This window comes from Natator depressus, chromosome 3 (genome assembly GCF_965152275.1).
Source record: "Natator depressus isolate rNatDep1 chromosome 3, rNatDep2.hap1, whole genome shotgun sequence".
NCBI lineage: Eukaryota > Metazoa > Chordata > Testudines > Cheloniidae > Natator > Natator depressus.
The window spans coordinates 158,484,501-158,511,618 of record NC_134236.1 but is presented as its reverse complement, the minus strand read 5'-3'; the positions used below and the strand labels follow the sequence as shown (position 1 = coordinate 158,511,618).

Below are 27,118 nucleotides of genomic sequence, written 5' to 3'. Positions count from 1 at the left end.
TTACTTACACCCAGTTTTACTCCTGGTACAGGTGTACCCAGGGACAGAATCAGGCCCTTAATGAGCAGGTGCTCACAGCAGGACAGGTCCCCTTGAGTTACTCCCAGGTTCGATGACCTGGAATGAACTCTTCCTTTGCAACCAAACATAGCTGGTTTTCATATGCCTTTATTTGGAAGTTATAGGCTCTTTACAGGCACTGTGCGTTGGTGTTTCAGTACAGTTCAGATTTACTATGCATCACTCAATGACTGGGGCGGGCAGGGCGGGAGGAATACCTCACAGCAACAGTTCCAGCCTCCAGGTAGGCATAAGACATCTGGGGAAACAATGCGCTTCTTTCGAAGCCACAAAGCAAGGAATTGGGTTTACAAAACAGACTTTAAAATAATATACATATACAGGAGCAATGCAAAGCTAAACTGCAGCTAAAATTGGTACATATCTAGGCTGCTGCTCAAAGCCCTTTCCCCAAAGCTGGAAAAGGACATTTTAAAAACTAAAAAGACAGGATTTAAAAAAAAAAAAAAAAAGATTCCATGCATTAAGTCGTAGTGTTTTGTGCAATTAAAAAGGAATGAAAATAAATATAACTTAAAAACCTTTTCCATGACACTAATGGAAGAGGGGCAAGTTCGTAAGGCACTTCCACAGGGGCTACTCTATGCAGCATAGGAAACCTGGGCAAAAAGCTGAACAGTGCAACCATTTACAACTATATGCTCAGAACTACAGACCTGTGCCTGGTGAGATATGAACTGAGAAAGTCTGACGAGATTTTAATCTCCACGAGAGAGACTTGTGCACGGCTAGGGAACAACAGATGGCTGAGTGGGCCCCCCCCCTCCCCACACACACCTAGCGCCGCAGTGAGGGTACCTTCCTGACGCAGGAAAGTTGCACCCATCTAACTATTGCAGAGCGGGCTGATAGCATCGCTGTTGGGGAAAGAGATGAGACAATGGTCTTTCGGAGTTGGGGGTGGGGAGGAGAAAGGTTCATAACTTCTGCCAGCCTCCTAGCTAGCTTGTATTATTCATGGAACAAAAGCTGCAAGATTGTTCATGACTCAAGCTCAATGCTGTCCTTATGTCCTAAGTTCTGGAGAACTCCAAGCTCTCCAGGAAGAGCAAGAGGCACCAACAGCCTTCCCCTCCCACGTCAATAGCTGACCTTTAGCAAGCTAGCTCTGCTAAAAGCATGCTGCTTAGTTCAAATGTTCCAGGAAGTTAAAAATTAGCCTCCACCCTAAATAGAGAACTGGTTGTTTTCACAAGCCTTGAAGCAGAAAGGCCATGTATACATCCAATTTAGGCAGAGCAAATTAGGGAACAATTTGTGAAAACCAGAGCTGGATTTAGTGAGCTACATGGGTAACAAGGAAGGGGGGAGGGGGGAACTGCCTTAAATCCCTTTGTCTTACCCAGTAAAACTGAGGTGATAACCTTGAGAGCTGCCTCCCCGCCCTAACCTCCTCCATATACCCCGTAGATATGAGAGCTCTCAACGCACACCACTAGGGGTAGGTTGTTTGCACATATGAAAGAACCCTTTTAGACCAATTAATGCAATTCTGTTTGAGATGTAACCAGGACTGGTTCTACAAGAACCCATAAGTACGCCTGGCATTTGCTAATCGTAAGGGCTCGTAACACGGATACTACAAAAGACGCTCAAAGGCATTGAAAAATACTGGAGACCGCTCCCCTGTGAACTCCCTTCTGACCCAGATTTACCAGGGGTTCCCATCCCCTTTTGCACACTTGGCAGTATTAACCTTACACAGCGCGGAGGACTGCTTATCTGATTATTGCTAGGAAATACCCACCAACACTGAAGCCTTTTTAAAGTTTCATAATGGTCCCATAGCCACTTTTGCTCTCCTTCAGCCTCATCTGAGGCTTCAAACCACATGGTAGGCCACCATCCCAGCTTAGGAGGGTTGGCAGTTGCTCCTATAATGGGAGCAGGATCGCTGGAGACAGAAGAGTAATCTCTTCCTTGTTGTCTAGGTTCAGACTATTGGTTCCACAGCATTCTCAGCCAGTGCTGGCCTACAAGGTCTGAGCATCAGCCTCAGATCGTCACGTGCCAGCACACTGCCCTACTGCTAAATTGCTCAAAGGTGATTTCAATTTGAAGACAAGCCGATGGTAAACATCTACAGCTGACAACGCCAGCCCACCTCAGTGGTTAGAGGGAAGCTCATCAACCAGCACTAAACAGGTTAGTAAGAGCCACAGTTATACTACACTTAGTTATTGACAAGAACAGACTTTGCAATTCCAATGGCCACTCAAAAATAACGGAACAATCACAAGTGGGTAACAAGGTTGCTCGAAGAGAGAGAGAGAGAAACCTAGATCTCCTAAGGAGTCTACACCTCTAGCTTCCTAGGACGAAGGATGTTATTAAATGTAACTAAACCACTCCCAACCTGGTGTCCCTGCCTTCACCTTCTCCAGAACACTTAAAATGGCAATCTAAAAGCTATGGAGTCTTGCCGGCTTGGAGGATGGTGTGTTACCAGCACCAGCCACTAGAGGGCAGATGCTCCTTACAGATGAATACGCTCTGTCATTCGCTAGCTGGAAGGGCTTTAATTACACAGTTCAGGAGCAACAGAACTCAGGGTTCGGACACCATCTTCGTTCAACTGGAGGGCACGTCAGCTGCACAACTGCTCACTACGTAAGTTCTTGTTAAAGAGAGATGGACTACGAGCCAGAAATGCTATGGAAAGAGCATGCGTTCGCCTAGCCAACCAGACCATAGCTGCTTGCTGCTCAGGCGCCTGCGATGAGCAACACGATCTGCTCCCATCTACTGAGCAAAGCCAAGGCTTCAAGTTCAGCGTTTGTTCTGGCAGGCGATCTACATATGTACAAAAACTAAAAACCACCTTAAATAGGGAAGTGATAGCTTTAACATGGGCGGGGGGCTGGAAAGTGTCTTGTAGTGCAGTTCAGAAGAGTCAGTTTGAGGGGCGGGATGTTGGGTAGTGGTGGAATTGGACATATGGCTTTAATGCAGGTCCTCGCTCTGTGACAGTTCCATTAGGATCTTAATGAGGTTGTCCAGCCCCCAGAGGTAGCCGTCCTCTCTGTTCCCTTCCACCCATGGCACGTTGTGCTGGAGGAATTGTCCCTCTGGCAGCGGTGTGGTTTTCCCGAAGTCAATCATCCAGACTTTGGCCTGTTCCTTTTGGTCGTGAATGAAGAGGAGGGAGCTCCCAATTACCTGCAGAGAGAAAAGACCCCAGTAGTCATGCTTCCAGTTTTAGACAGACATATATGCCAGTCAGGATATAGCTGCTTTTGCAGTCCCACTCCCATTATCTAAAACTGCACCTGCAATATTTTACGCTCCAGTTTTTGCATGTGCAAAAACTTGGATTTGTGCACACCAGCTGCATTTGCACATGCAAATCAAACATCTAAACTCCCTGATTTACTCACAAGGCATGGATTTTGTGCATGCAAGAAGCTTTGCCGAAGAGAGGAGCATGAAACTTTGAGCATATAAAATTGCAGCTGCAAACTTCAGAAGCCAAGTGCAGGTTCGGGGGGTTGGGGGGAAGGAGTGGGAAGACATAGGGCTTGTCTTCATGGGAACCCTCAGGAAAGTTAAGACTAAAGGTATGAAGTTAATGAACATCAGTTAAAGCACATAAAACCACTGAGTGAATGCTGCCATTCAGAAGTAAAGTGGCCTTACTGGACCTTAATCCTCCTATTTCTAGAGTCTTCAAAGGAGGATAAAGATACAGCAAACGTAGGCCACTTTAAACGAGAGCATCCGCTCAGGAATTCATGTGCCTTCACTCATGCCCATTAACGTCATACTTGCATTTGATCTGTCTTAATTTTGGGGTGTCCCTGCATAGCCAAGCCCTTTGCATCAGCATTTAGAATAAGGCTCTTCACAAGCCAAGTTCCTTATGGATGATCAATGCCTGGAATTAAGCTACACTCACTGGGTCTGCATCCTATGCTATACAAACACTGCCTCAGCAATTGTGCTTAAATTCTTGAATACAAGTTACACACAGACAAAATGTTCCCTCCCTGACTGATGCCTCATCCAGTAACACTCAGAAGAGAGCCTGGGATAGGTTTCACCAAGGCTCGTGGCCCCTGTCAGTCTACCAGGAGGTGACAGGACAGTAGGGTAACAGCCATCCCTTCCGTGAGCTGCTGCCACCACTACAAGGAGCTGTTTCACACTCTGATAAGCCTGTAGACAATGAAACCCTGTCCATCCTCAGTGTGTGCGCATGCACCTCTCCCACTGAATCCAACAGGCATTTGGGAGGGCATCCGTGTGTAGAGTTTGGCTGTGTATTACTTTAAGAAAGCCTTCCTGAAGAAGGTAATCCTTCTGCTGCAGCTTCCCCTCCTGGGGGAATCCCTACCAGGACAGCCAAGGAGAAGGTGGAACAGAGCTCACACAAACTCATGCAGAGGAAGGGCCCCCTTTGCACTTCTCCTTCCTTTAATACCTGGCCTTATTTCCAGTTTGGCCTGGTGCTGAATATCCACAGAGCTCACTGACTCCAGTGGGAGCTGTGGGTGCTCAGCGCCTCTGAAGAGCCAGTGATATTTGCTTTCCCTGCTGGGCCAAGACAGCCCAGGTATGCGGACTTTCAGATCCCACTGCCTGGCCTGCCTAAGGTGTTCCCCAAGGTTCTTACCCGGTGCTGGGTTTGAGTCAGTCTTTGCATCAATACTGTGTTTCAGTTGTGCACATGGATGCCTGGATCACATTTCATAATCCTCACTACATAGTTTTGCCTCACATAGCTTCTGCTTCCCCAGTTAAAAAAGAATTCAGTCAGCGCATAGGCCTCAATTCAGGAAAACACTCAAGTAAGCTTCCCACACAGAAGCATTTTACAGAGTCAGGGCCATAATAATGTGTCTCCCAGGTACAGTAGTTTGATGGACTCTATACTGATTTGCACTATTGCTATTCATGGTAGCAACGGTTAGCGCAACCCCTACAGGAGCAGCGAAAGTGGGCACCTTCAGCTAGCCCCTCGAATAAGGGCCTAGGAATGCAGATGAGACTTGGAAGCTAGCAGAGAAAGACTCAGCCAATTGTAGGAAGCCGTTCTTGAACCATGAAAGGGACTGAAGAGCAATTTGTTAGCTGGAAGGGATCCTAACAGCAGAAATTAGACTAACAAGACCATCTGACCAGTCACCAGACTGGTCAGAAGATGTTCCATGTTAATCACCAGTTCAAGACAGCATGGGGGAAGTGCTGGAGCCTAGCCCGTCCCCTGAAGCAGTCCCCAGGAAAGAACAGTGATGTAGCTCTAGAAGAATTCAACCAATGTCAGTATTTCAAAACAGAAGTGCTCCCGTGTTTGAAGCATCACCCATTTTAGGTCTGCCTATAGAAAAAAAAGTTTTTAAATGGAAGCATGTAGAGTTTGCACAAGTTGTTATGAATTTACATTTGTGAGGAGGCTTTCTCCCTCAGTGCATTGGAGCTTTCCCAGAGACAGACAGGTCTGGGAATGAATGCACGTCGGAAGCACTCCTTTCCACTCTGACAGCCCCCCTTTGCCCTGAAGGACCAGTTTCGCTTTAAAGAAATTACTCCTGCATAAGTGCTTCATTCTCATCTCTTTGGTAACTGAGTTCTGAAAAAGCCTGCTCTTCCCACTCTCCAGAGGAGAACCCCAGCAACAGAACTCAGCAAAATTCGGAGTTTCCATCCCATGGAAAATGCTGACTTTTCAATATTTATTTTAGTCCCAAACCAGACTGAAAAGTTGTTATTTTGAAGTTTCCTGTGGAATGGAAATTCCAAAAGATTTCCATTTGGAAATGTCAAAATGCTTTGTTTCAACATTGGCTCAAAAAACAAAACAACCCCCCCGCCCTCCGCCCAACCCTGACATTGCTGCAATCTAAATGTTTAATTTTGGTTTGTTGAACTGACCCAAAATCCTTTGTTTCGAGTAATTTCAGCATTTCAATTGCCCTGAGTCTTGTGATTTAGGCACAAAAACATGTAGGGAAAAATATGGAAACTATTTTCTGACAGAAAGTAATTCTGACAGAAGATCCCTGACCAGCTCTTCCCAGCAAGCTTTATAAGTGCTGTTTTGAGATACCTCAAAGGATGCTGGGAGAGTATCTGGAAGCATGTTTGAATAGCTCATGATGCTGGATGCCGACCATTATCTGGAATTTGCACTTATGTAGACTTTAGTACAGAGATACATTATATATATATATATATATATATATATATATATATATATATATAGAATAGCTAGGAATATTCCTGAAGTCATATATAAGCATAAGCATTCTGAACAAACATTTAAACATGAGCTCCTGGTCTAATAAAAATTGATGGTCATACAATTTAAAGATAGCTGTCACTTAGTGTCAGATGTGACAAGGTTACATCAAAGTCGTAGGTCATATGATCTCCCTGCAGGTACTAAGCAGACAAACCTATGAAAATACACATTTGAGAATAAACTCAAGTTTTAGAAATGTATGAGTTCTAATATTGACTATATCCCTTTCTTGGACAGAAACTCCACAGTACACATAGAGACAGATCTAGCTAAGCATCATCTCAAGGGAGAAAGGCAAGTTTTACCTCATGGCATTTAAAGAATGGCGATGTCTCCAGGGTTTCACGGATCCCCTTCAACCGATTAAGGTAACCGTTCTGGAATGATAAAGAAAATAAGCTATAAGCACTACTGCGAATTCAAGTCTTTTCAAGCAAGTCATTGGTAAGACTTAGAGAGGGGTGTGTTAGACTAGTAACCTAGCGAATTTCTGGAATCCTTCAAAATCCCCTTGCTAATCACACCAATGTTCCTGGTCTAATCCAAAAAGCAGGCTAAATTATAAATATTCAAATACATACAGTACTGGCTAACTGTGCTTCCAGCCCCTCTTCTAAGAGGAGTCAAATCAACTGCTCAAACTCTGGCTCTGGTGGGAGGTTGCAGAGGGGTGGACTTCAGGAGGTTAGCAGTTTGACTGATTAGATTCACCTCTCATTAGCCCTAGCCTTAAACAGTGTCAAAGTGGTTTGAAAGGACTCCCAAGTCCATCTGCGTACATAGGAGCAATTTGGCCAAACCAGAGCTGGGCAGCGTCATTTACAGAACCAAGAATAAACCCCAGTTAGCTAACATCAAAGTAAACAGGCAGGTTTGAAATTGCCAGTGCTAAGAGTCAGGTCATTTAGAGTCATTCGCTAGTAGGCTTTATATGGTAGGGCCTAAAACGGAGCTAGTTTATCAAATTGCATATTTCACCCAGTCTATGTAAAACATTTACAGCTAACCAGCTAGTTCACCTAGCAATGCGCAGCAGCACCATTTGGCATGTGGAGGATACATAGGTTTGCAGCGCTCAGGCCCAGGCGAGGGATGGCTACAGACAAGATGTTCCCCTCCCGCCCCTGGATGGCTGGGACACTGGGCACCCTTACAGCCTGCCTTATGAGGCAGCCCACAGTATAGGAAGGAAATCTTCTCCAGCCAAGCATCCAGAGATCAGAGGTAAGAGAACAAATGGAAAGGTCCGGTCTTTCTTCACCAGCCCCAGCCAGTACTGATGGGAGCCTGCAGCCTCTTCTCCATCTCTACAGCAGACTTCCCCTCCCCTGGTTTAGCCGACCAAGCCTACCCTTCCACGTCTGTCCTCCAGCAGTGGATGGTTTCGTAATCCTACTAGCTGCCTGATATAATCAGTTGCCTAGTGCAAAGTCTGAGTGTTGCCATTACAGTGAACAGCGTGTTCTCTCCTAGCCTCTGCCTACCCCTGCACCATCTCCAGGCTAGGAAGTGGTCTCTACTTTGCCCTTTTGGTGCTATTTTCCAATGGGCTCGGCACAGCAGCAGCAAGGTTAATTCTGTGGTCCTTGACATTAGGCAATGCACCAGCAAGGCAAGAGTCTAGAGGAGGAAGGAGCCCATCCTCGCACCTGGCAGGCATTTGGGCAATGTCGTCCTAATGCAACTGCTGACTCACCAAAATGTTACGGTTTCCTTTAGTGAATTCTCTGAAGGCCTCTGTGACCTGTTCCTTTGTTCTTGTCTTCTTGAAATCCCGGTTCACTGAGCCATCTTCTTTCTTAAAAAGGGAGAGAAATCCAGACACATTGTCATGAGAGCGGGCAGTTAGAGGTGACTTGTGTTTGAAATGCTGCTGGGCATGTCATGAACCAGAATGCAGACTGGCCCCCTTGAGGGCAAGGGGATAGGTGGCCAAGATTCAAGTAAGTGCCATGAAATAATAATAAATAATACCTACTCTTCCATAATGCTTTTCAGCTCAAAGTGCTTTACAGAGGGAAGTAATATCACTATCCCTATTTTACAGATGGGAAAATAGAGGTACTGAGAAGTCACGCAGCAGGGCCAGTGACAGAGCCAGGATTTGAACCCAGGTTCCAGTCTAGTGCTCTATTCTCTAGGGGGTGACAGTCCTCTGCTTATGGAGGGTCAGATGCAGTGGCTATTTGCCTTACTGAAGATATCAGAAGATAGACTGACCTGCCATTCAGCTCTTGCAGCCAACTTCAGTATTGCCCATTACTTAATAAAGAATCTTAGCAGAAACTCCCCGGTGTCACAGAGACCTGCCAAGGCCACTAACGACATGGGCAAGTTACCATCCAGGGACATAGCACTGACTGACCCCAGACGCAGGTCCTAGAAGTAAGTACCACTCATTTTTTTGCCATGTAGCTCCTGAATTCCTTCTCCCTGCTTTCTCTGACCAGAATGTTTAATAGCCAGTGGCTGCCTCTTATTGTATTCTTGCATCAAGAAGAAGCAAGCGTAAAAGTTGTGCTAGAAAACATCTGAGGATGGAGGGAAGGGAAAGGTAGACATTTCCCAGAAGGGGACACAAAAATCCCTGGGTAGCCAGTCTGATTTGAAACACTAGGGCAGCTTTTGGATGGGAAGGCATAATGCAAGATGCAGCAGCTCACACATAGGCCCTGGGCAATACCCGCTTTACTCCCTACTGAAAACTGCAAAAAATGGTGGGTCTGCAGGAAACCCAGGTCCCCGGCCCATTGATAATGGCCAAGAGTCGTAAAAAACGCCTGCCTGTCGGCTGTTTATGATCACCTCTGTGTTCAAGGACTAGGTCACGCAGTGTAAAAACTCAGCAAGTTGTGCACACTCTTCCCTCCCGTTCCAGTTGAGCAGCATTGCTACCTGAACATCTCACCTGCTCAGGCTGCACCCAGCCTAGCCCTCGAAGGGACCCAGCACACCCTCCCAGCTGAACCGGCCTGCTTTCATCTGCTCCTGCTCAGCAGAGGAAACAGCCAAATGGCTCAATGCCAGATTCCCATCACTTGGCAGTGAGCGGTACTTCGCTCCAGGAAGGGTCCCCTTGAAGTCAGCTACTCCACATGAGCAAGGATGTCAGAATCTGCCCTGGAAGGATTTCTTTAAGCATCACTGTCAGACGAAGATCCACAATGGAGGCTTTGTGACCTATGTAGGTTGACCATGGATTGAAGAGTCAGGTCAGGTCTATCATTAAATATCTTCTCTCCTCCCAAAAGCCACAGAGCAGGCAATAAAAGGAGTTGCAAGAAAAAAAAAGATGCAGTGGTCATGAATAGGCATCTCTAGCTTTTAGCCTTGACCTAAACAAAGTCTGATGTAGTGAAGAGGTAAGTGTTAGGCCTTTTTTCCTTAAATTTCTCACCATTGCTATGAATGGTGCAGCTCCACAGTGGTAGGAGGTAGACAGATTGCCAGCATGTTTCTCATTCGGTCATCTAGGCCTGTTCTGAGTGAGGTGGCTGTGGGGCACCCATGGCTGAGCTAGTCTATTGAGATTATGGAATCCTCATCACTGGAGGCTTTTAAGAACAGGTTGGACAAATACCTGTGAGGGATGGTCTCAGTATACTAGGTCCTGCCTCCGTGCAGGGGGCTGGACTAGATGGCCTCTCAAAGTCCCTTCCAGCCCTACATTTCTGTGTTCTATCAATAGCAATGGTGGGAAATTTTAAGAGAAAAGACATAGCCCAAGAGATTACATCCCAGGATTAGACTTAACCACGGTTAAGTGCTCAATTTAATGGAGCTCTGTGCACAGCATGACAGAAATAGCAAGAAGCTTCTGCTCCAAGGAGCTTACAGGCTACCAGGCAGCACAGATACATGCAATGCCAGACTGACAGTAAGGCAAATGTCAGATGTCAGGCACCAGTAGTGAATCAGCACAATACCCTTGCATGTTTGCGTCAGCACACTTCCCAGTAGAACTTTGTCCCAAAAAGGCACTCTTCTCCTACTATTCTGTTCCCAAAGGTCTTAGGGAAGGAAGTATGCAAACATCTGGAAGTCAAAAGATTGGGGTTCCATTCCTGCTCTTCCATGGACTTCCTATGGGATCTTTGCCAAGTCACTTAACCTGTCTCTGCTTCCATCCCTTAGCTACAAAATGGGGGTGATGAAGAGTCTCCCAAACAAATTAAGAAAGCTATTGTGATGCTAAATCACTTTGAGAGCCTCAGATGCTGTAGAAATGAAGAGCATAGATCAGGTTCTTTCATTGTTTGTTCAGATTCTATAAACCACTGGGTAACCAGAATTCCCTTTGGGACCCGCACTTCCTGGATGTAGAGGCTAGTTTTAAAGTGTGTCCTATACACACAGCTTTGTTTCCATAGTCTAGCGCTCCATGAAGGATGACTTGTTTGCCCACAACACTCTGAAAGGATGGGAGCCGGAAAGACATCCTGTTATGCTGGGGAAGATAAAGTAAGAATGAAGAACTGGATCAGAGGATGAGGGAAGGAACAGAGTACAATGAATATCCTGTCCTGTAGCTTTAGATGTCCTTATAAAGTCTTCCCAGGGGCGTTCTGAGTATTCAACTGAGCACCATTCCCACAGAGTAAGGTACTGACTGCGGACAAGACAGTAAACTCTGAAATCAATCAGAAATGGAAGGTGAAATATGTGTGTGTACAATGCATGAATTGTTGGGGTGTGTAGACTGATCATGTAAATCAGTGTGCCAAATTTAGTCAGTAAATGATATGCAAATGTAACCCAAGATTATGCACATTATGTAAATAGACTTAAGCAATAGTAAAACCTATAACTAAAGATGATGAACAATCTCTCTTGCTAACGTATGCTCAGTGGAGTGGATCTGTGCGACGTTCCACCTGTGCAGGAAAACTGCTGTTTGTGTGCGTGCAATTGGGAGCCATTTATAATGCATAAAGCCCTATGTGGTTTGGGACATGACAGCCTGAGATCATCTCAGGGCCTGTGCACCGTTGCAGGTGGCCAAGATCAGAAAAGTCATGATGACAGAATGTGTGCTCTCAGAGAGTGGGGAAGTACCTTCAGAGGATGTTTGCTTGCTCAGCAACTTGCTCCCTCTTGTTTTCCAGAGGGAGAGTTCCCTGGCTACTATGCATCAGTCATATGAGCCCTTATGCCAAGGTTTGGAAACCTCCCCCCACCCTGCCCCTTGGAAATGACAGACAGCCCTTCTTCAGGTTGGTATCACACTAGTTTCACATGTAAACTCCAGTATAGCCTTGCACAAAGCATTCAAGAAGGGAGGTGTATGATTATGAGTGGAGTCTTACATGCAGCGAGAAATAAATGGAACTGTGGATGGGCTTTGAGATAAGGCATTAGCTCAGTTTCAAAAAAGCCAGCTAGAATATTTATAATGCTGCTCCTATAATTACTCCCCTCCTGAAGTTTTCTCTGAGCTGCCAGGCACTGCTGTGGTGTTTTCAATAGGCTTGACATTTACAGGTGTTTTAGCCCCAGGGAGTTAATCTTTACAAAGAAGAAATATAGAGCTGGTTGATGGGCCATAGCAACTGGGCTTTCCCTGCCACCACCCCCACTTTAGTACCAGTTTTAGCCTACAGTAACTTTCGCGTTAAGGCTGACTTCTTCTGTGGAATCCTAGAACTTGCAGTCAGCAAGATCAGGTTGCCACGTTCTTTCTTGAAGGGTGTTTGGGTGGGATTTTCAGGAGCCTAAGGAAGTTAAGTCAATGGAGTTTGTGTGACTATATAAATGTGTATACATCAATACAGCAGTGCACTATGCAGAGCGTATCCTTCTGAGAGTGACTAATGCCTCAGGGTAGTTTTAACTACCAGTAGAAATGGGATCCATCTTGAGGTTTACCCTGGTTATTTTGGTAAAATCTGGCATTCCTAGCCTTTTCAATGCAGGAAAGCACCACTGTCCCCACTGTACAGACAGAGAAATGCAGAGCCAGTAAGTGACTCACGGTCACCCAGCAAGCTGGGGACGGAGCTAAGAATGGGACAGGAACTGGGTTCCCAAGTCCCAGTCTTGTGGTCTGCCTACTAGACTCCGTTGCCTTCCTTTTGAAACTTGATACATTCACTAAGGGTATGTCTTCACTACCCGCTGGATCGGCGGGCAGCGATCGATCCAGCGGGGTTCGATTTATCGTGTCTAGTCCTGTACCTGAGCTCCATGAGAAGCACAGGCAGAGTCGACGGGGGAGAGGCAGCAGTTGACTCACTGCGGTGAAGACCCCACAGTAAGTCGATCTAAGTACGTCGACTTCAGCTACGTTGTTCACGTAGCTGAAGTTGCGTAACTTAGATCGATCCCCCACCCCCTAGTGTAGACCAGGGCTCAGGCTCTCTTCATGCAAATCTCCACCCACAACACTCGGCCTATTGATACTGGCACACAATTCTCAGTTACTTCAGTGGGAGCTGCTCGTGCCGATCTGAAAACAAGATTTAGCACAAGATCTTCTGTATCAAGATATCCACTACAGACAACTTAAAGACAATCCTGACAATCCTGTTTTTCCAGGAAGATGTCCATAGTGAGAAAATAGGGAGGGAAAAAACAAGAACTGTCTCTCAGTAAAACCTTTCCTAAGTTTCCCCATGAGGCTTCGATAGCAGCTTCAAGATACTGAATGCCTGTTCTCAGCAGGAGATGCTTATCCAGCTATGAAACAAGCAAAGTAATACAATTCAGCAACATTTGCTCTGTGTAACACTTCAGCTTATAGGCAGGGGAAAAGATCTATGCCAGTAACCAAAGTGAAATGTCAGTGCTATAGATTGGAGGGGGAGCGAAATCTAGGAACTGAGGAATTAAGGAGTATTACAGTAATTAGAGGCAAAAGACTCAATTAGATGAGTCCATCCCCTTGCGGTATCCCTATATATAATCCTTTAGACCACGCATGCAGCCCAGAAAACTATGAACAGACAAATACACTTGATCTTAGCAAGAGGACAGAGAGAAGCAACAGACGAATCACCATGTGCAAGATTTAGCCCTAATTGATCCAGCTACTTTTTAGTTTTAGTCAGGGGTGAAAGTAACTGAGGCCACTTTCCGGTACAGGGTGGGGCGGCTCCAGCCTCCGGAAGGGGCGGGGCTGGGGGATCAGCATCCCCCAGCCAGCCCTTCCAGTCCAGCTGGCCCGCGCCGCCCAGGGCTCCCGTGTTGACTTAAAGGGGCCGGGGCTCTGCACACCGCTGCTGCTACAGCGGCAGTGGCGTCCGGAGCCCCAGGCCCTTTTAAATCGCCGGCCCCAGGGCAGCTGCTCCCTTTGCCCCGCCCCCCCCCGCCCGTCGGCGGCCGGGGGGGGCCAAAAGGGGCAGGAACATTAAAGCGCCAATGGGGGAGAGGGGGTCAGCAACATTAAAGCGCTGCAGCGGCAAAGGACCATCCCTGCCCCTTTTGCTTCCCTGTCGGCGGCCCTGCCGGTATGGACCCTACCAGCAGGGCCGCCGACAGGGGAGGGAAAAGGGGCAGGGACGTTAAAGCGCTGCCACGGCAACGCTTTAATGTGGGCTGGGTACGGGCTGGTGCGGGTTCTTCCCGGTACGCAGGACCGGCCCCTACCGGCTCACGTTCACCCCTGGTTTTAGATTCATAACGTGCACCAGCCAAAGAGTGACAGTTACAGCAATGGGAAATGGATGAAGGGTTGTTCAGATTAAGGGCTGATATAGGGAACTGTCTGAGTGGGTGGAGGGAGCAAAGAGGAGGGGATTTAGTGGTGTTTCGAAGAGGGCTGGGAAAATCAGTCAAATGGGACAGTTCTCCACAGCCAGTAAGAATCAGCCTCCAATAGAACTGGAGGGGAAGGGGGAAACTGAGCAGTGGTCAGAACTGGTGGAACAGATGAGGGAGTGTGGATTATGGCAAGACGATAAAGGTTTTGCAGGGGGAAGGTAGCTACTGGTGGAGGCCTCTCAGGAGGGCAACTATGCTGCAGCACACCAACCATGCTAAAAAATGATTATTCTTACTTTAGCCCTTTTCAGCAAGTCCCTGAGTTACACAGACAGATACAAATGCAATACCGCCCGCTAGTCATGAATCTTGTTGCATCAGTTCAACCTCAGAAAGGCCCACTCTTCTCACAATGGGATCGCCTTCATTGCTCGGCATTTGTCCAATAAAAAACATTTGCTAGGAGCATGGGTTGAAGTGGTCCAGTCACAGCAGTTCAATAAGAAGGTGCTTTTCAAAGGGGCACCATCTTTGCACCAGAATGTATGCTTGCCTTTAGCCCCCCACTTTCCAAGTCTCTCAACCTTGTGGTTGTGAAGCCCTCCCTAATGTAAATGGATGCAGTGACGCCTGCCCAGTTACGCAGACAGCCTGAAACAGCAGCTGTGAGAATGCTGACTGAGTTTTAAATCCGATGCCTAATGACAATGCAAATAATCTCTATGTCAGCCATTTTCCCGTTGATCAAAGAGTGTTAAGAAAACAGGGCTGTGATTACGAGGATCTCCACAGAGTACTGAAGGAGCAGCTGGGGTTGTGGGTGTCAGTTGGAGCGAGTGCCACTACTCGTTTTAACCACCACTTACCACTTGTTTTAACCTCAGCTTGTTTTAATCAGTCTGACCACTGGTTAGTGGATCTGAACTCTTAATCCCTTCTGCCCTTCTCCCCAGTTCAAAGCAGCGTTTCCTTCATTTTAATTCAGTTCTACAACTATTGGATGTTTATCTCTAGTAAAGGGTTTGAAAGCGCCTAAGACCCATTAACTTGCAATGAGACTTATGTTTCTAAGGCCTGATCTACACCTAAAAATGTGATCAATCTAGCGGCATCGCTAAAGGCTGTGAAAAATTTTGTGCCCTGTGCCACATAGTTAGAGTGACATAACCCCCACTGTAGAATTCTTCCATTAGCCTAGCTACCACCTTTTTGGAGAGGTGGATTACCTACACTGATTACCTACCCCTTCTGTTGAGGTAGGACGCATCTACACTACGGTGCTACAGGGGCACAGCTGCAGTGCTTTAGCTGTGCCGCTGTAGTGTGGACATACCCTCGGTCACTTAGGGCTTGTCTTCACTGCAAAGTTGTAACTTGTTCCCCATTCACACATGCAAACCCTTCACTCGAGTGTGGTGCTTGCAAATCAAGTTGGCTGGCCCATAAGGGGGCTCAGGCTGCAGCTTGAGTTAGCACAACTCATTAGCTGCTCACATGACCATCCTGTAGTGTGGATGAAGGCTAGTTCCACTTATGTGCCACTAGTCCTCCAATGCCTTCCCATAATTCCTCTCCCCCACCCAACCGTCCTCATGAAGGGACAGACAAGTTCCTCCACAATTCACTGGGAGATAATTCATAGAGTGGCTCTGCTTACTGCAGTGCCAAGAACTGTGAGACGGCCCCCAGAATTCTTAGACCCACACACGAGTGAGTGCAGCACCTGAGTGGACAAAGCAGCTCGCATGCTATTTTGCAGGGTGGCTGCTCTCACTCAAGCTAGGCTAAAATTGAGAGAAGTAACTCAAGCGTAGATAACTCAAGTTAATTCTGCAGTGAAGACACGTCCTTTAGCACTTTTGCAAGAGTTACCCATTGTGTTTAAATGAGAGACAGAGCATCCTGTTACATGGGAGAAGAATCTCCACAGCCCCTGATAATGATCATGCCTTGATACTGCAATCTGAGATGGGCACAAACTAAAACCCACATTCTTGTCTGGATCAAGGTTTCAGCTCAGAACTTTAGCATGACCATTCCAGACACCAAAACAGACACCCTGAGCTTTGGTAAAGTTCAGCTCCATTTAGGCTTTTGCTTCCCTCCATTATAGAGACTGGCTCATGTACTAAAAGGATTGGATCATGTTTTTGTCTGGGGGAGAGGGGAGGAGAGGAACAATCTACTACAGTTGTAATTTCATAGATGCAATTAGGATCCCAGCCTCTGCATTCCAAGAAGTGCTGCAAAGTCAATTAGACAAGCTGCCTCTAGAGGGCAATTTTAAGCTGCTAGGATGTTACACAGCAACTATTACTCTAGGGCCTGGTCTACACTTACAAGTTGGGTCCACATAACTACGGCACTCAGGGACGTGAAAAATCCACACTCCTGAGCGCCGTAGTTAAGCCGAACTAAGCCCCAGCATAGACACAGCTATGGCGATGGAAGAATTCTTCTGTCAATCTAGCTACTGCTATTCGGGAAGGTGGATTACCCACATCGACGGAAAAAATCTCTTCCATCACTATAGGAAGGGTCTACACTACGGCGCTCCTGTGGCAAAGCTACATGGCCTAGCTTTTCAGTAGTTAGAGCTGCTAGCTCTCTAGTGCCATCAGGGACGGTGGCTGTCAGTGAAACACGAGTCAAATGTGCAGAGCTTTTACAGAGGACTTATTTGTCATGCAGACTTTCCCCAGTTTACTTGTGCCTTTATCACAACATTTCACTCCTCTCTTCTACAGCCATATCTCGAGAGACTGGAAGGGGAAGGAGCAGAAACAAATTCTGCTTTGAATTTTCAGGTCACAGAGGTGGATCACGATTTTTTTAAAAATATCTCTAAAGTTTGGAACGGGCTCAGTTTTCTGTTACTGGGGCACGTTAGGACCCAAAAGTTTAGTCAAAGCTTTGCCTGCTATTTTGGGTGGAAAGAGCAGTTTTCCAAGGTTCCCCTCAGAAGCCATAAGATGGCATAGGACATCTTGAAATGCCATGAGCCTGGTTCAGAGAGATTGTTCTGTGTGCACATTTCACCAAGTTTGGCTACAGAAATTTCATGCTACTAATAGGGGTTGTAGGAACTTAATACTTCTCCCAGGCTAGTTTTCCCAAGAATCCTGCCAGTGACCAGTGTTATGGCATGGAGATGGGTCAAGCAGACTCACCTTTATCCCCTCGATTCTGAATCCCAGTGTTGCTGTAGAACTAATGGTCTCCCTCCACTGCATGTATCGGGGCTTGGTTACTGCATGCAGGGCGTTCTCCTCCTCGGTTGGGGCATTGGGATCTACTTCAATCATCTTCTGATACATGTCCTTCCGCAGGTTTGGCTTCTTTCTGGCCTTTGTTAGCTCTTCCTCCAAATACGTTCTGCAAAGGAGGCAGAAAGATTATTAGCAGTTGACGTTAATAGCACTGAGGAGGGACGGCACTCCTTACTAAGGGACTGATCCCCCAATATAGTCCGTAACAGGAAGTCCAAGTGCCTTCAACTCCCATTGACTTCACTTGGAAGTGAGGGCACTCAAGGTCCTCACAGGACTAAGACCTAAAAAGGCAGTGTCATACGGGCAATTTCCAAAGAACAAGAACCCCCAACACCTGGGGTTGCAATAAATGTGTATACAGGCCTCCCATGCCCAGGAGCCTCAGGCCATGTAACCCATGAACAGGTTCTGCAAACAAAAACTCAACATTAGCAACCTGAGACTAGGTACAGGAAAAGTCCATCTGCTACCTTCAGTTACACCAAGAAAGCAGATACTAAAGGCAAATGCAGCATACACAGAAAAGCTTTTTTATTTCCAGCACACCTGCCATCATTCAGAGCTCAGCCCACAGACAGACATTACAATTCAGGAGCAAACCCAAAATGGTCCAATTTATAACATGTTCCAAGGGCTGGCTCAGTAGGAGCTGCTCTGCCATTTACAGAGGGGGGCCAAGAGAAACACAAGACACTTGTACTGCAGTAGTGCCTAGAGGCTACAGTCAGAATCAGAGTCCTGCTGTGTCAGGCACTGCATAGTTAGCAACAGTCCTTGCCCCAGAAAGCATGTACCTGAGATAACAGAAGATATCCAGGGAGTAGCTGCCTATAGAGAAATGTGAAGACATTAACCTACATAAGACTTGTTTAACTGATCCTGCACAGTTTAGTACCCCAACCTTTTACCCTGTTGCAAATACTTCAGACATTCTGAATTTACTCAGGATTCAAAATTAATATGGCTAAAATCAGATTAGTTCCTCCACTCCGCCTATCCTTGGGGCCCCACAGTTCCCTCCTGACAGGTATGAGTGGGCTATGGGGACTGAGGCAGGCCAGTAATACCTCTGCCAGATCTATTCCAACACAGCTACCCTCCTCTCACTGCTAAATATCTAACAGGACTCCGGTACATTAGATGGTGTCATCTTCTGATCAATGGGTAGAGTTGACATAACTGAGAGGTAACTCTATGGGGATTTGCTGAAGCAAGTCAAAGATATCAGGGAAACAGATGACCATGTTCGGTCCTGGATAAATACTGGATAAGCTTAGGATGCCGCTGATGTGGTATTTAAGAGCTGTAGGTTTTCTCCACCAACGGACCGGTCCTGTGAGGTAGTAAGCACCTCTCCTGCACAGTGCCATGTCCAAGTCCTGCCACATCTTCCTCTCCCTCATTCCAAAGATCAGCCTTCAGCTAAAACTGTCTGGGCCCTAGGGTGACCAGACAGCAAATGTGAAAAATCAGGACAGGGGGTGGGGGGTAATAGGAGCCAATATAAGAAAAAAGACCCAAAAATCAGGACTGTCCCTTTAAAATCGGGACATCTGGTCACCCTACTGGGCCCTCACCACTCCAGTTATTGTAACCTCTTCTGAGGCCCCCCACAACACCCTCCTCCAGCCCATACAGAAACTCAGCCAGTGGGATCATTTTCCATGACCACTGATCTGGCCGCTGCGCAACTGCATCAGGTTTTTGCAATCACCTTCAAGGCCCTACTTCCACTCAAGCCTCAGACCCTTAATGTGCACCAAAGCAGTGTCATCAACGAGAGGGGGGAGGTTTTCTCTCCCACTCAACCCTTCTCCTTTGGAATAAGTTAGGAGCAGATTACTCAAGGTTTGTCTTGGATAACCAGTTTGGAACGCTGAGCAAACCTAAACAAGGAGTTATTTTCCCGAGCTAAATGAAGCTTTCAAAATGTGCTCTGTCAACTGACCATGTGCCATGGAAACTGGCACAATTCAAAAAGAGAGAGAGAGAGAAGTTGCTACATCCCAACATTTGACTGTTAACAGCATCTGATGTTCCCTTTGAGAATCAGCTGACATGCTTTGACTTTTGTTGAAGTCTGTCTTGTGCTTTTTGGTACATGATCCTTCCCCCTCACCGCACACCACGTTGTGCTGCAGCAAACAGGGTATTAAACAGGATGTTTTCATACAAAGCTGTTTCGAGATAGCTTAGTTCATCTGGCATTAGTCTGTTTCAGTTGGACTATCAAGGAGGCATAACCCTGTTCCCACTCCTGTAAAATGCAGAGCAGAGTGAAGAGGTGTAACTTTGAACACGTCTGTAGGATTCATAATGGAAAACAACGAGACAACTGGGAGGGGCTGGAGTGTGTGTTCCTCCATTGGACATATATGTCCTTTTCCATAGATTTTATTGTTCTGGGTCCCATTTATCTGAAATTCTGTTCTCTGAAGAAGACATAGAGAGTGTTTATTACCCTTGCTGTGGATTTTGGCCAGTCATCTCACAGTGATAACTGTGATAAATTGGGGAATTGGCAACGAAGTCTTACAGCTGTTTTCAGTCAGCCTCCAGACAGATGTAAGCTGCCACTTCCTAGAGAAACCCGCGGGTGGGGAAAGGGCAGGCGCCTCTAGGACAGGGTGAAAATGCTGAGATAGAATCTGCTCAGTCACAAGCAACAGCTATGACCTGCCTTCGGATAAGTCCCTCTCAGAACAAACACTTTTGCCACCATCTGTTGAACTAACAAGATCTGCTAAGGAATAAACTCTGTGCAGGGTTTGGCTTCTCCACTGCTCCTTATGAAGGCCCTGTTGTCACAGTTCACAGCACTGGTTTGGGCTCTATAGGTGGGCTTGGAAGGATTTGATTTTTATCTGCAAACGTCCGATTTCACTGTACACACACACGCGCGCAAAGTGACACAAAAAATCTTTCCATCGATGATCAACAACATTTATAGCTCGGCCAAGTAAAAAAAGTGCCGCTTGAGAACTTACTAAAGTCTGATTTAAGGATATTTACTTCACATATTTTGACGTGTGATGTTGACAATTTGTGTTTTAATGGTTATGAAGGTTGAACTTTCTGTATCTCAATGTCTATTATCATGAAATAATTATTTCTAACACCTCCATTGTTGCTCCCCACCCCCCGCCCCAGCCCCAGAATTTCCCACCTCTGTGAAAATTTAAATAGCTAACAATAGAAAAAATGCTTACAAATACACATTGGTGATATTATCCATCGAAATTATAAATACATACAGATCAAATTCTACCCCTTCCTCTGGTAGCAGAGACATTCAATAACCTTCACCATTTGCTGCTTCCTAAACAGAGGACTTGTTCATGATATCTGGCCTTAATCTTCCAACTCATGGTTCCCCCATCTTTCCCCCCAGGACTTGCCCCCAATGGTAAGTTTCACTCTAGAAACACATGTGAATCAGTATTTCACAAGCTATAATCCTCAAAGCCCACTTGAAGTAGTAAAGATTCTAAAAGAATCATTTAACCTACCTGTGAAAATGCATCTCGCTCTGGGGCAGCCATTTAAGAGTTTAGGGGAGCAGATAGAAAGCCACCCAGTTCAAATGCAGCGGGAAATCAGGAAGGCAGAATGTAATTACCACAATGTGAATCTGGCCAGAACACAGAGGTTATTCATAAAGTCCAACCATATCTAATAGCTACAAGGGATCAAAACCTTGATTTTACATCTCCAGAATAGCAGAACAGGGCCTTCTAACACAATTGTAGGAAATTGCTTTGACACTGACTGAGAAAAAGCATCATCTACTGAAATTCCACTCCCTATAGAAGAGGTGGGCAAACTTTTTGGACCAAGGGCCACATCAGGGTATGGAAATTGTACGGCAGGCCATGAATGCTCATGAAATTGGGATTGGGGTGCGGGATGGGGTGAGGGCTCTGGCTGGGGGTGCAGGCTCTGGGGTGGGGCCAGAAATGAGGCGTGCAGGGTGCGGGAGGGGGCTCCGGGCTGGGACAGGTGGGGTGGGGTGCAGCGGGGGAGAAGGAGGGCTTCAGATGGTGGTGCAGGCTCTGGGGTGGGCTCGGGGATGATGGGTTTGGGGTGCAGGAGGGTGCTCCAGGTTGGGACCAAGGGGTTCAGAGGGCAGGAGGGAGATCAGGGCTAGGGAAGGAGGTTGGGGTATGGGGGTGTGTGGCTCAGGGGTGCAGGCTCCGGGAGGCACTTACCTCAAGCAGCTCCCAAAAGCAGCGGCATGTCCCCCCTCTGGCTCCTACACGGAGGTGCAGCCAGGCGGCTCTGCTGCGTGCTGCCCCATCTGCAGGCACCGCCCCTGCATCTCCCATTGGCCGTGGTTCCCAGCCAATGGGAGCTGCGGAGGCGGTGCTTAGGGCGGGGGCAGCATGTGGAGCAGACCCCCTGGCTGCCCCTATGCGCAGGAGCCGGAGGGAGGTCATGCCGCTGCTTCCGGGAGCCGCGCAGAGCGGCCCCCGACCCTGTGCCCTGGCTGGAGCGCCGGAGCGGGGCAAGCCCCAGACCCCGCTACCCAGCGGGAGCTCGCGGGCCGGATTAAAATGGCTGGCGGGCCGGATGCGGCTTGTGGGCCATAGTTTGCCCACCTCTGCCCTACAGCATGGTTTTTGGAAGTCTCTCTGCCAGCTACTGTCTCAGTTCAATCCTGTTTTGTACTGGGATCCTGTCAGAGTCAAAGTAGTTTGGTATGGCAGATGGATACACCAGCAAGACACAATGCAGCAAATAACCCTGCTGTATCCCTTCACATCCAAAGACCAGTTACAACAAAGCTATTCTCTTAGGTAGCTAAGGACTAGCTCTCTGCAGATGGGCCATGCTTTCTTTCTGTTTTGCCTATGCCCAGGAAGTGGTGCTCAATGGGCGCTTTACTTCCACATCTCAAGTAGAATGCAAGGGGGCATGTGCTAGAGAGAATACGTGGGACGGGGTTTATGTGTATTTCTCATGGGACCTTGCTAGGCTAGCTTATATCTGTTTCAGAAACCAAGGCATCTGATCACATGGCAGGACATTACCAGAGCCTCCTCTCTTTTAAAACCTCACCTGAAACGAAGTGGCGAAGGGCTGTGGCTTCAGTTAGCATGTGACTTTTGGGAGGCGGGAGTGGGCAGTGTGGTCTGAAATACTCCCCCTCCGAGCATAGTGAGGAGTCCAGAGTGTCTTAATCTGTGGATACCCTTCCCTCCCCCTCTCAGTCTCCCCTAGGCTTTATCCATCACTTTACCCTGTGCCCCAACGAAGGTGATTTTAGGTTGAAGGTAACTGGAGGAGGCCGCTGCCTTCCAAAGCAAGGCAGTATTGCTTCTCACTTGGAAAGAAGAAGGGTGGTAAGGCGTAAACAAGCAGTCTCTTCCTGCACCCACAACACTGCATGGTTTGAGAGTAGCAGCTGTGTTAGTCTGTATCCGCAAAAAGAAAAGGAGGACTTGTGGCACCTTAGAGACTAACCAATTTATTTGAGCATAAACTTTCGTGAGCTACAGCTCACTTCATCAGATGCATGCAGTAGGGAGTACACTATCTTCACAGCACTGCTAGAGTGGGAAAACCCACAGCTCCTGCTTGGCTGGGAATAGCCAACAGCTCAGCTCAGAGGAATGCTTTAACCTTCTGTGGTGCAACATATTTGAGGAGATAAGCCTGAACCAAAATCCCATTTCTGACAAGCCAGAGTATACATCTCAATCCTTTGGCTTGGACCCTTGCTATCTAGATTCTGAAATCCTCTGCTAGCCACTGAACATTGTAAACTTCATGTAGCTGCAATTATGGGTATAAGCCTTATTTTGTATTGTGGTAACACCTAGGGACCCTGAGCAGCTATTGTGTTAGGAGCTGTACACAGCTGGAAGTAGACAGTTCTCTCTTTATTTTGCTAGCATGTGGAGGCCACAGTCAGCAAGCCAGGTCCAGTGTAACAAACCGGGTGCAGCCACAGCACCGCAGCTGCCTAGCCACTGTGGAGATCCTGTCCCAGAGGCATTAAGAGTTGAAAATGCAATTTGCTTTCCTCATTGAGTCTCCACTGGTAAGCTTTAGTGTGCACCTTTTTGCACCATTATGTATATTTTAACACAAATGCTGTTTTGACTCCACTGTATTGCAGATCTCCCCTGAAAGTCAAGCTCTAGCTACCTGCTCAGCAATCACATACAGATGATTTTGCCTAATTCCACCCACCGATAACAGTATGGCAAAGGGATATACAGCCCCTTTCACAACTTCCTGCACTGCTGTAGCCTCCTGGCTTGTCAACGACACCAGCACAGACCGGGCTTACAGGTCACTGCCGGTGCAAGCAAACTTTAAGGAAATGATCTTCCGTAACCTCCTTGACAAGGATGTGCTCTTTTGGGCAAAGCATTGGTTAACCCTGCTCAGAATATTTTTCTACTTGTTCATGCAGTAACTTGAACTTCATTCCCCTTCTGTGAAGCAGAGGCCAACCAAAACAGTGCAGCAGAACAGCCTGCCTCCTTTCAGAGATACAAAGAACAGCACATAGGCAGAGATACTAGGAGAGTGGGTTTTCTTGTGGGGGCGTGTGAACAAGATTTAATTAAAAAGAAAAGGAGTACTTGTGGCACCTTAGAGACTAACCAATTTATTTGAGCATAAGCTTCGTGAGCTACAGCTCACTTCATCGGATGCATACTGTGGAGAGTGTAGAAGATCTTTTTATACACACAAAGCATGAAAAAATACCTCCCCCCACCCCACTCTCCTGCTGGTAATAGCTTATCTAAAGTGATCACTCTCCTTACAATGGGTATGATAATCAAGGTGGCCATTTCCAGCACAAATCCAGGGTTTAACAAGAACGTCTGGGGGGGGGGGGGGTAGGAAAAAACAAGGGGAAATAGGTTACCTTGCATAATGACTTAGCCACTCCCAGTCTCTATTCAAGCCTAAGTTAATTGTATCCAATTTGCAAATGAATTCCAATTCAACAGTTAATTGTCAGCCCAGGGGACAGACCCACTCCCCATTTCCTTCAAGTTACACTTCAACCCATGCCGGGGGAGGGGGGATGCCTCTAGCTTGGAGACTGCTAGCATTCCATTACCTGCATTCCTCCCCCACCCCCTCCGGAGGGGAGTATGAGTTTTGTGTCTGACAGTCTGACATGCCAGTTCACGTTTCACATCAGGAGTTCAAAAGGGGAAGAAGAAGAAGAAGAAGGAAAAAAATAAATTCCTCTCTTCCCTCAGCTTTTCCAGAAAGCATAAGCATCTCTACCACATCTAAGCTTTAAGCTTGTCCTTCACGGGGATCTAAAATCCAAGCTGGCTAGTGGTTTATATCTGGCCTGAATCTGCATACCGGCTTTAGGTTTCGACATAAAAACTTAAGAACCTGATCCTGCAATGCTTGCCCATGTGTAATCCTTACTCACTCAAATAATTCTATTGAAGTCAACAGGACTAGTTCCATGATTAAGGTCTGCATAGCTAAGTGTTTGCAGGATTGAATTTTAATAGTTCGTATATGGGTTCTAAGAAAGACTAGGATACTTATGCTCACTCTTTGTGAAAGGCTTCAGGATTCACTGATGAAGGACAGAGTAGACTGGTTTCAGAGTAGCAGCCGTGCTAGTCTGTATTCACAAAAAGAAAAGGAGTACTTGTGGCACCTTAGAGACTAACCAATTTATTTGAGCATAAGCTTTCATGAGCTACAGCTCACTTCATCGGATGCACTGTATCCCAAAGAGCATGCAAGAGCAAGTGAGAAGTAAGGGAAAGGATTAAAAGTTGTTTGAACTCAGATCTGAAGTGGAGAGTCTCAGGCAGAGATACAAGAAGGCTGACAGCTAGCACCAAGGCCTTTGCTGCAGCTTGAATGGGCTACAGCCACACATAGAGTACACATATGCCCCGATGTTTTCATTGGGGCATCTCCCAGAACATGAGCTGTCCTGATAGACCTTGTCTCAGCACACTAGAATATACTTTGATAGTGTAAAGCATTAGGTGGTAAATGCTGTTCTTCCTTCAGAGAGGGGTGCAACTCCCTGGTGCTCTACACCACAGAGCCAGAGGTGGGTGTGCAACAGCACTGCTTGTGTTTTAGTCTAGGTGTGTGATGTCCAAGAAATGCTACCCCTGCCTGGACTTAAGGCAACTTGTGGTGGGAGCTCCCAAGCAGGGCTCTCTCACTGTGTCTCACCTCTTTTTAAAGCTGCTTCATTCAAGGATCTCTATTCTGACCCCTATACAACTCCTGAAATGTGCCCCCCTCCCCTTAGATCAGTGCCCCTTGTGGCTGAGAGAGCAGGGCAAGGTACTGTCTCAAAAGTGCCACCCCCAGACCCCTGGAACAGAAATGGGCTACTAGCGCAGACTGATGCAACAGCCCCCTGCAGCTCCAAGCAATCCACTTTCATAGTACACCACAGCATCACCAACATGTGACTGCAGGAGTCTGCTCCACCATTTCCCAGCCCAGGTTTCCTCTTGTGTCTCCCACCCACACCCGCTTGGCTTCCCTCTCTAGAGCCCTGGGCAATAGTCATCCATGGCCAGGTGAGCCTGTCAGAGTAGCCAGTTTGCTCTGGATAGTCTTTACTCGGGTATTATGTTGCTTTAAGCACTGGATTTGGATTCTTGAACTCAGGCTGCTCCTTTCTACTCAGGTACAAGCCAATGCACCTAGCAGCACTAACCTGACTCCCATCTTGCAGTCCATAACGCAGGGGGAGTCAAATTCAGCCAGCAGGTCTTCCATCTGATTGTACCGCTCCCCATCCTTCACCACGTCTCCATGGTAGGCAGGAACAAAGGGCTTAAGGACGTCGTTCATCAACCGGTCCAAGCACCGCTGCTCAGATTCACAGTGCTTCTTGAGTATCCTGCCATTGGCTGCAGCCTTGAAGCTACCTGAGAGACAAAAGGCAACACAGTGCTTACTCGGGTGCAGACCCTTCACAGAGGAAAGCAGGCAGATAGTCATGAAGCCTCAAGCCCCTGCTGACATCCCCACCCAGAACAATCAAGGCATAATGAACTGCTACTGAGTGTTACATAAGAAAAGGAGGACTTGTGGCACCTTAGAGACTAACCAATTTATTGGAGCATGAGCTTTCGTGAGCTATAGCTCACTTCATCGGATGCATCAGTATCAAAGGTTAACAGGATCTGACATGACAGACCTCAAGTGAGAGTCAAAGCTATATGTACTACTCTTACTACTCATTTGGGGGGACTCTATCACTCCTTTCCCGCCCCCTGAACCACTGCCTCTAATCATGGTAGCTTCCAGGGACTGATGAAGGAGAGTAACACCCCCGCACATGGCTGAGTGGCAGAGTTTGAACTTGGAACCTTCATCAGCCGAGCACAAACCTCTGCTGCTTGAGTGACAGGAGTAACTCCAGCATCTGGCAGCAGGGATAGCACTACACTTTACAAGCATGCCCACACTGGGATCTCCTTCATCTCCACATGATGTAATGTAGCATTTAGATCAGTCCCTCCCTCAAGCCCCTGCTTCCCCAGAGACAGATTCAAGGTGAGCACTTAATGAGTGTCACAGAGACAATTGAGGCCAACACAGCTGATTAACTGAACAATCAGGAGACTTCCCAAATCTTCATTAGTCTCACACCATGGAGGGTTCCCTTGATGACATGGCACAGCTCAACCTTCCATACCTGCATGCCCTGCTAGTTGAATCCAAGGATACTTTTTCTTGAAGGACATAACAAAGGGGGACCACTGCACCATATTTTTGATCTTCCGCCATGACTTGCTCTAAGGAAACAGAGAAAGGCATATAGTGGGTCAATTTTTTGCTGTTCATAAAGCTGGCT

General features: G+C 47.0%; 1 protein-coding gene across 1 annotated transcript in view; it reads right to left on the bottom strand.

The window, feature by feature from the left end:
- ITPKB (inositol-trisphosphate 3-kinase B) overlaps positions 1 to 27,118 on the bottom strand; it is a 110,659-nt gene continuing 83,541 nt past the window's right edge. The window contains exons 3-8 of the mRNA XM_074949158.1: positions 26,960 to 27,059; positions 25,973 to 26,186; positions 17,191 to 17,395; positions 8,019 to 8,120; positions 6,628 to 6,699; positions 1 to 3,240 (exon numbers count right to left, since the gene is read on the bottom strand). Coding sequence (XP_074805259.1) covers positions 3,025 to 3,240; positions 6,628 to 6,699; positions 8,019 to 8,120; positions 17,191 to 17,395; positions 25,973 to 26,186; positions 26,960 to 27,059 — 909 coding nt within the window. The 3' untranslated portion in view covers positions 1 to 3,024. The remainder of the gene's footprint in view (positions 3,241 to 6,627; positions 6,700 to 8,018; positions 8,121 to 17,190; positions 17,396 to 25,972; positions 26,187 to 26,959; positions 27,060 to 27,118) is intronic.